The 11,956-nt window shown below is 43.3% G+C and overlaps 1 protein-coding gene across 1 annotated transcript in view; it reads left to right on the top strand.

The window, feature by feature from the left end:
* The window catches only part of xrcc5 (X-ray repair complementing defective repair in Chinese hamster cells 5), a 307,464-nt gene that overhangs the window by 252,353 nt on the left and 43,155 nt on the right, over window positions 1-11,956 (top strand). Inside the window, exon 17 of the mRNA XM_043694532.1 lies at window positions 2,173-2,242. Within this exon, the coding sequence (XP_043550467.1) occupies window positions 2,173-2,242 (70 nt within the window). The remainder of the gene's footprint in view (window positions 1-2,172; window positions 2,243-11,956) is intronic.

Here is an 11,956-nt window from a genome sequence, read left to right as displayed (position 1 = left end):
ATCAATCTTCTTTGTTACTTCTTCAAAAAACTCAATCAAGTTTGTGAGACATGATTTCCCACGCACAAAGCCATGTTGACTATCCCGAATCAGTCCTTGCCTTTCCAAGTACATGTACATCCTGTCCCTCAGGATTCCCTCCAACAACTTTCCCACCACCGAGGACAGGCTCACTGGTCTATAGTTCCCTGGCTTGTCTTTTCCGCCCTTCTTAAACAGTGGCACCACATTTGCCAACCTCCAGTCTTCCGGCACCTCACCTGTGACTATTGCTGATACAAATATCTCAGCAAGAAAGTTGGACACTTTTGAAACCCTGCTTTAGAAGGCTGTGGAATCAGTCATTGAATATTTTTAAGGCGGTCATTGATGGATTCTTGGAGAAAGTGAGGATTGCAGATGCTGAAGATCGGAGTCAAAACGTGTGGTGCTGATGAAGAGCTTATGCCTGAAACGTCAACTCTCCTGCTCCTCAGTTGCTGCCTGAGTTGCTGTGCTTTTTCAGTGCCACACTTTTTGACATTGATAGATTCTTGTTAAGCAAGGAAACCGAAGGTTACATGTTGAATTTGTAACACAAATGGTTCAACCTTGATCCTATTAAATGGTGAGACAGGCTCGAGGTCTCACCAGTATTATTAATCCATAATATTATGCTACTCCAGTCCCATATACTCTAACCTAGTTTACCAACCTCCTTCTCAGCTATTTTATAATTGAATGTTGCTGAAATGGGACACATTTTGTTGAAGCTTTTCATCTTGTACCCAGGAAGACAACTTGCAAGAATAATACTTCAATAACGCAACATTTATATTCCATGAGAGCAAGGTCCTAATTGGTTAGGAAGTGGACATGCATTGATTGACAGAGGTATTATCATGGAGAACATGCCAGTTAATGATAATTAGCAGTTAGCTACCAGGCTTTCTTTAATTATTAAAAATGATTCATTAACTATGAAAGTCAATATATTGCTCTGAGAAATGAACCAGCAAATGGCTATTGGTTGTTGAGTTGAAACAGGCGCAGTGCATATTCATGTTCTTCCCAACTGCAGTGAACCAGGCCCTGTGGATTAATACATGAAATTCAGTATTTAAGTCCCAAATGACTGGTGGATTGGCTGATTGCAAGAAGCAAGGCACTGACCATACCAACCAACCCATTTTGCAGAATTTAACAGCACAGTTTCCAACATTGGATGTGATTATGCAATTGGATAACGTTTGCTGGATAATCTTGAGTATGCAAAGAATTCATTGACAACCAATTTAGTATTTTCAGTTGGACCTGCTTTGAGACACACTTGCATGTACCCGAAACTACACATATTAAAACACATATAGAATATGTTCTACATACAAAGGCTGATAGATGTTTAGAACAATGCTCCTGAAAGGGAAGTGGATGCAGAATTAATTTTACTTCTAAGATAGCTAAATTTTTGTTCAGGAAAGAAATGAAGAGATTGTGGTCCAAAGTATAGTGTATGGAGTTAGGCACAGATCAGCCTTGATCTCAATGAAAGATGGAACAGGGTCAAGGGGCTGAATGACGTACTTCTGTAGCTATGTTCTTGTTATTTCTAGACGGAAAGAACATGTCCATGTTCTTCGCCAGTTTCAACTTGACAAAATAGCTGACAGCCATGATTGGCAAGATGCATGAGATAATAACGCTCATTTAACAAGACAGTGCAGACATGATGAGTTGAATGGTCTCTTTTTATGCCATAACATTTCTGTGATTTGCTGGTTCAGTTCTCAGGGCATTATCCTGACCAAACAGATTATCTGCTTGGTTGAAAAACTAAACAATACCTGACAGTTAACTGTCTGTCTCTCCACCCTAGTCCAACACTGACACCTCCACATCATTATTAATAGGCGCATTCTCCATGGCAACATCTCTAGCAATCAGTAGACTTCACAATCTATCCTCTCTTTCAGTATAAATCTTGGTTCTACCCTTGAATTAGTATTCTCTCACATTGTTCAGATGAGTGCAATGTAAAAAGCCTTTACATTTTGTCATTTTTTTCAGCAATATTCAAGTTCTGTGCTACTAAATAACTATATTATAATTAGGCTTACTTATGTGTGGTTCTGTTTTGCAGATACTGTGTAAAGAATGAATTTGGACTGAATTTGTCCCATTTCCTATTTATAGGTTGGCAGCCTCACTCCAGCAAAGGACTTCCAGACTCTGGTTCGTCAAAAAAATTCAAACTTCAGAGAAGGTGTGGAATGGGTAAAACAAGGGATAAAATATGCAGTAGGTCAATTAGCATCTATGTAAAGAGTACAAAAGCTTCAAGTCTGGATCAGACTTGAAAACTGAGAATTAAATGACCACGAGCAAAGAAGGTGGAGGAGACAAAAAGCATAGTAAAAATCCAAATGAACCTGGAGGGAAATCATGGCTGATACAATCATCATCATTAGCTTCTCTTTAATTTGAGGATGACATCTACTTAGTTAGGAGATTCTGTCATGCATCTTCATGTGACTGAACAGACCAGTTCTCAACTTTCAGAATGTTGGGCATAAGAGCTAGAAGCAAGAGTAGGCCATCTGACCCTTCGAGCCTGATCCACCCTTCAATAAGATCATGGCTGATCTTTTCATGGATTCAGCTCTACTTACTTGCGTCTCAACATATCCCTTCATTGTTCAAAAAAATCTACCTTAGATTTAAAAACGTTTACTGAAGTAGCGTCAACTACTTCACTGGGCAGGGAATTCAATAGATTTACAACCCTCTGGGTGAAGGAGTTCCTTCTCAATTCAATCCTAAATCTGCTCCCCCTAATTTTTAGGTTGTGCCCTCTTGTCCTAGTTTCACCTGCCAGTGGAAACATTCTCTATACTTCTAACATATCTATTTCCTTCATAATTTTATACGTCTGTATAAGATCCCCCCTCATTCTTCTAAATTCTAGTGAATATAATCCCAGTCTACTTAGTCTGTCCTCATAAGCCAACCCCCTCAACTCTGGAATCAACCTAGTGAACCTCCTCTAGTGCCATTACATCCTTTCTCAAGTAAAGAGACCAAAATTGCACACAATACTTCAGGTGTGGCCGCACCGTGTGGGTGGCACGGTGGCACAGTGGTTAGCACTGCTGCCTCGCAGCGCCAGAGACCCAGGTTCAATTCCCGCCTCAGGCGACTGATTGTGTGGAGTTTGCACGTTCTCCCCATGTCTGCGTGGGTTTCCTCCGGGTGCTCCGGTTTCCTCCCACAGTCCAAAGATGTGCAGGGTCAGGTGAATTGGCCATACCAAATTGCCTGTAGTGTTAGGTAAGGGGTAAATGTAGGGGTATGGGTGGGTTTCGCTTCGGCGGGTCGGTGTGGACTTGTTGGGCCGAAGGGCCTGTTTCCACACTGTAATCTAATCTAATCTAACCATTCAGCTAATAATCCTTTTTACTGTTACTCCTACCAAAATGGATGACTTCACATTTATTAACATTGTATTCCATCTGCTAGACCTTTGCCCACTCATTTAAAACATCTGTGTTCCTCTGCAAAGTTTCACAGTCCTCTGCACACTTTGCTCTGCTACTGTGGGTGGCACAGTGGTTAGCACTGCTCCCTCACAGTGCCAGAGACCCGGGTTCAATTCCTGCCTCAGGCAACTGTCTGTGTGGAGTTTGCACATTCTCCCTGTGTCTGCGTGGGTTTCCTCCGGGTGTTCCGGTTTCCTCCCACAGTCCAAAAATGGGTGGGTTGCTCTTCGGAGGGTCGGTGTGGACTTGTTGGGCCAAAGGGCCATTATCCACACTGTAAGTAATCTAATCATCTTAGTGTCATTTACAAACTTTGACACTCTACACGTGGTCTCCAACTCCAAATCATCTATATAAATTGTGAATAATTGCGGTCCCAACACTGATCCCTGAGACACACCACTGGTAACTGATTGCCAACCAAAATAGTACTCATTTATAGAACATACAAAATAGAAAAGTACAGTACTGAACAGGCCTCTCGGCCCACGATGTTGTGACGAGGATTATTCCTAATCTAAAGCAAAATAACCGAACCTAACCTACACACCCCTTTAATGTCTCTGATGAATCTGCTTTCACCACCACCGCGGGCAACGCATTCCACGTATTCACAACTCTCTGTGTAAAGAACCTACCTCTGACATCTCCTCTATATCTTCCTCCTAATATCTTAACACTATGACCCCTCGTGTCAGTCAGTCCTGCCATGGGGAAAAATCTCTGGCTATTGACTCTATCCATGCCTCTCATTACTTTAATTCCTCGATCAGGTCACCTCTCTACCTCTTCTCTAGAGGGAAACGTCCGAGCTTAGTCAACCTCTGTTTGTAAGACAAGCCCTTCAGTCCAGGCAGCATCCTGGTAAACCTTCTATGCACCCTCTCCAAAGCCTCTGTATCTTTCCTATTATAGGGCAACCAGAATTGGACACAGTATTTCAAGTGTGGTCTCACCAGAGTCTTGTAGAGCTGCAGCAAAACCTCTCTGCACTTAAACTCGATCTTCCTGTTAATGAAAGCCAAAACACCATGTGCTTTCTTAACAATCTTATCCACTTGGGTGGCAACTTTGAGGGATCTATGCTCGTGAACGCCAAGATCCCTCTGTTCCTCCACACTGCCAAGAATCCTGTCTATAATCCTATATTCCGTATTCAAGTTCGACCTTCCAAAATGAATCACTTCGCATTTATCCAGGTTGAACTCAATCTGCCATTTCTCAACCCAACTTTGCATCCAGGAGAAAGTGAGGTCTGCAGTTGCTGGAGATCGGAGTTGAGAGTTTGTTGCTGGAAAAGCACAGCAGGTCAGGCAGCATCTGAAGAGCATGAGAATCAACATTTTGGGCTGGAGCCCTTCAACAGGATGAAGGGCTTCGGCCCAAAACGTTGATTCTCCTGCTGTCTCTGTCACGCTGCAGCCTGCAATAGCCCTCGATACTATCAATGGTACCTCCAACTTTTGCGTCATTGGCAAATTTACTAACCTACCCCTCAACTTCCTCATTCATGTCATTTATAAAAACTGTAAAGAGCAGAGGCCCACGAACAGAGCCCTGCAGGACACCATTCACTACTGACCTCCAGGCAGATTACTTTCCATCTACAACCACTCTCTACCTTCTGTCAGCTAACCAATTCCGAACCCAGACAGCCAAATCTCCCTGTATCCCATACCTCCTGACTTTATGAATGAACCTACCATGGGGAACCTTATCAGATGCCTTGCTGAAGTCCATATATACCACATCCACTGCTCGACCTTTATCGACCGGTCTTGTCACCTCCTCAAAGAACTCAATAAGATTTGTGAGACATGACCTACCCCTCACAAAGCCATGCTGACTGCCTTTAATCATACTGTGCTTTTCCAAATAGTCGTAAATCCTATACTTCAGAATTCTTTCCGAAACCTTGCTGACCACAGATGTAAGACTGGTCTGTAATTGCTAAAGATTTCCCAATTACCCTTCTTGAAAAGCGGAACAACATTCGTCTCCTTCCAATCCTCTGGTATGACTCCAATGGAGAGTGAGGAAGCAACGATCTTTGCCAGCAGCTTAGCAACCTCCATTCTCACTTCCTGGAGCAACCTAGGATAAATCTGGTCTGGCCCCGGTCTGACATTCTTTGCTTCTTATTAGTCAACCAGTCCTCTAACCATGCTAATACTTTACCCATAATGTCATGCATATTTATCTTGTCAGCAGCCTTTTGTGCGGCACTTTGTCAAAGGCCTTTTGGAAATCTAGGTACTCCATGTCCACTGGGTCCCCATTGTCCACCTTGCTCGTAATATCTTCATAGAATTCCAAAAGAATAGTTAAGCGTGACCTGCTCTTTATGAACCCATGCTGCGTCTGTTGAATGAGACAATTTACATCTAGATGCCTTGCTGTTTCTTCCTTCATAACAGACTTGAGCATCTTCCTCACTGCAGAAGCTAAGCTGGATGCCCACATGGTAGTGGAATTCAGACTGCAGAAATAGCTTCCTTCTCTGCTGCTTCTCTGCCTCACATTAAGGCATTCTGACATAATGCATGATGCAATTGAATTAGCATATTGTCACTACTTTGAACAATTAGTAGCAAGCTCTGCTCGTCTTTAAAGAAAACTTTAGAGTGACTTTGTAGGTTGTTCTATTTCTGTCCTGGAATGTTGGCAATTTGAAAGTCGATAAAAAAGGATGTGGTGGAGGAGACGCTTCACAGAATCACAAAAACTGTGACAGCTCAGAAGGAGGCCATTTGGTCCATCGTACCTGCATTGGCGCATTAAATAAGCATCACTACTGAAAGCCAATCCCCGATACTCCCCATGTACATTATTTATATTCAAATAACAATGCAATTCCTTCTTGAATGCCTCAATTGAACCTGCCTCAACCATACTTACAAGGAGTGCATTCCAGACCCCCAAAAAATCACTGGGTAAAAAACGTCTCTCCTTGCTGTGCCCTCATTTCGTCTGCAGATCACTTTCAATCTGTGTCCTTTTCTTGATCTTTTTCACATGGTAACATTTTCTCCCTATCTACTATATTCAGCCCACTCATGATTTTGAAAACCTCTAAGATCTCCTTTTAGCATTCTTCTCTCCAAAGGCAATAGTCTCAACTATCTACGTAGCAGTGGAGAAATTGAAGAACTCATAGGCTGACAGATTTTGGAAAAATGCAGATGTAGCAGGGTTGTTGTTATTGGGTGATTTCAACTTTCCCAGTGTCGACTGGAACCTCCTTAGTGCAGATGGTTGGATGGAGCGGTTTTTGTCGGGTGTGCTTGAGAGGATTTCCTTACTCAGTACAAAGACAGATCGACGAGGGGAGAGACCATTTTGAATTTGGTGCTCGGCAATGAGCCAGGACAGGTGTCAAATCTCGCGGTGGGAGAGCACTTTGGTGACAGTGACCACAACTGCCTCACATTTACCATAGCCTTGGAGAGGGAAAGGAGCCGTTACCAAGGGATGATATTTAATTGCAGAAAAGGAAATTATGATGCTATCAGACAGGAGCTGGGAGACTGGGAGCGATTGTTCCACAGAAAGGGCACAACAGGCATGTGGAGACTATTTAAGGAGCAGTTGTTGCGAGTGATGCACAAATTTGTTCATTTGAGATAGATAAGAAGGGGTAAGATTAAGAAACCTTGGATGACGAGAACAGAGGAGCTTCTCTTCAAAAGGAAGAAGGCAGCTTACATAAGGTGGAAGAGGCAAGGATTTAGCACAGCTTTAGAGGACTACGGCTTGCTAGAAAGGAGCTCAGAAATGGACTGAGGGGAGACAGGAGGGAGCACGAGAAAGGCTTGGCAGGAAGAATTAGGGACAACCCAAAGGCACTTTACTCATACGTGAGGGATAAGAGAATGATTAGGGAGAAGATAGGGCTGATCAGGGATAGCATAGGGAACTTGTGCGTGGAGTCTGAGCAGATAGGGGAAGCCCTAAATGAGCTTTTTGCTTCAGTTTTACCAAGGAAAGGGACCTTGTTGTGAATGAGAACTTTGAGGAGCTGGGATACAGGCTTGAACAGATCAAGATTGATGAAGTTGATGTGCTGGAAAGTTTGAAAAACATTAAGATTGATAAGTCCCCAGGGCCAGACCAGATTTATCCTAGGTTGCTCCGGGAAAGGAGGTTGCTAAGCCACTGGCAAAAATCTTTCCTCACTCTCCGCAGGAGTCTTACCAGCGAATTGGAAAAGGTGAATGTTGTTCCTCTTTTCAAGAAGGGTAATAAGGAAATCCCTGGCAATTACAGACCAGTCAGTCTTACGTCTGTGGTCAGCAAAGTTTTGGAAAGAATTCTGAGGGATAGGATTTATGACTATTTGGAAAACTGTAGCATGATTAAAGGCAGTCAACATGGTTTTGTGAGGGGCAAGTTATGCCTCACAAATCTTGTTGAGTTCTTTGAGGAGGTGACAAGACCGGTCGACAAAGGTCGAGCAGTGGATGTGGTGTATATGGATTTCAGCAAGGCATTTGATAAAGTTGCCCATGGTAGGTTCATTCATAAAATCAGGAGGTATGGAATATGGGGAGATTTGGCTGTCTGGATTCAGAATTGGTTAGCTGACTGAAGGTAGAGAGTGGTTGTAGATGGAAAGTATTCTGCCTGGAGGTCAGTGGTGAGTGGTGTCCTGCAGGGCTCTGTTCTTGGACCTCTGCTCTTTGTAGCTTTATAAATGACTTGGATGAGGAGGTTGAGGGGTGGGTTAGTAAATTCGCAGATGACACAAAGGTTGAAGGTGCCATTGATAGTATCAAGGGTTATTGCAGGTTGCAGTGCGAGATAAACAGGATGCAGAGCTGGGCTGAGAAATGGCAGATTGAGTTCAACCTGGATAAGTGCGAAATGATGAATTTTGGAAGGTCGAACTCGAATGCTGAATATAGGAGTAAAGACAAGATTCTTGGCAGTGTGGAGGAACAGAAGGAACAGAAATGAAAATGTTGGCGAGGAAGATGCAGAGACACTTGCATCTAGATTAGAAGAGATTGAGGTTCACAAGGAAGAGGTATTAGAGATACTGCAGAGTGTGAAAATAGACAAGTCCCCTGGGCCGGATGGGATCTATTCTAGGATCCTCTGGGAAGGAAGGGGAGAGATTGCCGAGCCTTTGGCTTTGATCTTCAAATCATCATTGTCTACATGAATAGTGCCAAGGACTGGAGGATAGCAAATGTGGTTCTCTTGTTCAAAAAGGGTAGTAGAGACAACCCTGGTAATTACAGACCAGTGAGACTCACTTCAGTTGTTGGTAAAGTGTTGGAAAAGGTTAGAAGAGATAAGATTTATAACCATCTAGAAAAGAATTATCTGATCAGGGACAGTCAGCACGGTTTTGTGAAGGGTACGTTGTGCTATTATAGTAGCACAGTTGGCTATTATACAAAATGCGGAGGAATGGGATTGTGGGAAACATAGCAGTTTGGATCAGTAATTAGCTTGCTGGGAGAAAACAGAGGGTTGTAGTTGATGGAACATGTTCATCTTGGTGTCCAATTACTAGCGGTGTACCGCAAAGGTCGGTGTTGGGTCCACTGCTGTTTGTCATTTTTATAAATGAAGTGGATGAGGGCGTAGAAGGGTGGGTTAGTAAATTTGCGGACGACACTAAGGTTGGTGGAGTTGTGGATAGTGACGAAAGATGTAGTAGGTTGCAGAGAGACATAGATAGGATGCAGAGCTGGACTGAGAGGTGGCAAATGGAGCTTAATGTGGACAAGTGTGAGGTGATACACTTTGGCTGGAGTAATCGGAATGCAAAGTACTGGGCTAATGGTAGGATTCTTGGGAGTGCAGATGAGCAGAGAGATCCCGGTGTCCATGTACACAGATCCCTGAAAGTTGCCACCCAGATTGACAGGATTGTTAAGAAGCATACAGTGTTTTGGTCTTTATTAGAGGGATCGAATTCCGAAACCAGGAGGTTATGCTGCAGCTGTATAGAGCTCTGATAAGGCCACCCTTGGAGTATTGTGTACAGTTCTAGTCACTGCATTATAAGAAGGATGTGGAAGCTTTGGAAAGAGTGCAGAGAAAATTTACTAGGATTTTGCCTGGTATGGAAGGATTGTCTTACTAGGAAAGGCTGTTCTCATTAGAGAGAAGAAGGTTGAGAGGTGATTTAATAGAGACATACAAGATAATCAGAGGGTTAGATAGGGTGGACAGGGAGAGCCTTTTTCCAAGTATGGTGACGGCGAGCATGAGGGGGCATAGCTTGAAATTGAGGGGTGATAGATATAGGACAGATGTCAGAGGTAATTTCTTTACTCAGAGAGTACTAAGGGTATGGAATGCTTTGCCTGCAACGGTAGTAGATTCGCCAACTTTAAGTACATTTAAATCGTCATTGGACAAGCATATGGATGTACATGGAATAGTGTAGGTTAGATGGGCTTCAGATTAGTATGACATTTTGGCGCAACATGGGTGGCACGGTGGCACAGTGGTTAGCACTGCTGCCTCACAGCGCCAGAGACCCGGGTTCAATTCCCAACTCAGGCGACTGACTGTGTGGAGTTTGCACATTCTCCCCATGTCTGTGTGGGTTTCCTCCAGGTGCTCCGGTTTCCTCCCACAGTCCAAAGATGTGCAGGTCAGGTGAATTGGCCATGCTAAATTGCCCGTAGTGTTAGGTAAAGGGGTAAATGTAGGGGAATGGGTGGGTTGCGCTTCGGCGGGTCGGTGTGGACTTGTTGGGCCGAGGGCCTGTTTCCACACTGTAAGTAATCTAATCTAAAAAACATCGAGGGCCGAAGGGCCTGTACTGCGCTGTAATTTTCTATGTTCTACGTAACTACTGTATGATAGTATTTCTCTGTAATTTCCCTGCAAATGTGTTCTTCTACATACTTTCCATCAGTTGGTGGTCTTAGATTACACCAAGTGATCAAGTTATTACCTTTTTGTTCCTTAGTTCCAACCAAATTGATTCTGTGCTCGGTTGAATAAATACATCAGAATAGATACAGTAATGGCATTCCAAAGTGACAATAGGAGGAGAGGAAATAAATACAACAGCTATCAATGGAAATAATCTGCAGAGGGATACACTTGCAGAGAGAGACCTTCCTTGAGGCAGATCTCTGCTATTGCTAGAACATCAAAATTCCTTTCGGGAAATACACCATAATCTTATTTACTCTTGTGCATTCACATACATGTGCAATAAGACCTCATATTTTTCTTCCTTCTCTGACTCTGACTAACTTGCTGTTGCCAGTTGCATTTGTTACTTTAAAGCCTGCCCAATAGTTGATGAAATGAACAGATATTTTGCCTTCACTTTAAAGGATATAAAAAGCATTTCAATAATAGATCTAAGCCGCTCCTGGTGAAGGGCGTATGCTCGAAACGTCGTTTCTCCTGCTCCTCGGATGCTGCCTGACCTGCTGTGCTTTTCCAGCACCACACTCTGGACAATAATAAATCTAAGTTAGGAGATGGAAAATTACAATCACTTGGGATTTTCTTGAGGAATTAAGAAGGCTAATGGAATGTTATTGTTCCCAATGAGTGGCATTGATCATAAAGGGTTGTCTGTTCACTCTGAGGCTGTTCCTCCGGGTCTTAGTCTCTCCTACGAGTGAAAACATCCTCTCCATGCCCACACTCCAGGCCCCTCAAAATTCTATAAATTTCAATCAGATCCCCCCTTCATCTTTCTAAACTCCATTGAGTACAGATCCAGAGTCCTCAACTGCTCCTCATATGTTAACCCCTTCATCTGTGGGATCATTCTTAAAAACCTCATCTGGATCCCAACTGCTCACAATATTCTAAATGCGGTCTGACCAGAGTCTTATACAACCTCAGAAGTACATCACTGCTGTGGTATTCTACTCCTCTTGAAATGAATGCAAACATTGCATTTGCCTTCCTAACTGCAAACTGAACCAGCATGTTAAACTTAAGAGAATCCTGAATTAGGACTTCCACATCCCTTTGTGCTTCAAGACTTCCAAAACCTTTCCCTATTTAGAAATAGTCTATGCCTCTATTCTTCCTACCAAAATGCATTACCTCACACTTTCCCACATTGTATTCCATCTGCCACTTTTTGTCCACTCTCTAGCCTGTCCAAGTCCTTCTACAGCTACCCCACTTCCTCAAAGTACCAGCTCCTCTACCTATCTTTATGTCATATGCAAACTGAGCAACAATGCCCTCAGTTCCTTCGTTCAGATTGTTAATATATAACGCGAATAGTTATGCTTCCAACACTAACCCTTGGGGAGCTCCAATAGTTACTGGCTACCATTCTGAAAAAGACCTGTCACTGGAGTTTGGACAGGTATTTGGACAATTGGACTGCATTCTGGGGAAGGTGGGATCTGTACAAGCAGGACGGGTTGCACCTGAACCAGAAGGGCACCAATATCCTGGGAGGTAGGTTTGCTAGCACTCTTCAGGGGGGGTTTAAA

This window comes from Chiloscyllium plagiosum, chromosome 7 (genome assembly GCF_004010195.1).
Source record: "Chiloscyllium plagiosum isolate BGI_BamShark_2017 chromosome 7, ASM401019v2, whole genome shotgun sequence".
In the NCBI taxonomy this organism is placed as follows: Eukaryota; Metazoa; Chordata; class Chondrichthyes; order Orectolobiformes; family Hemiscylliidae; genus Chiloscyllium; species Chiloscyllium plagiosum.
The sequence above is the reverse complement of the archived record's forward strand: the minus strand, read 5'-3'. Positions and strand labels throughout refer to the sequence as shown.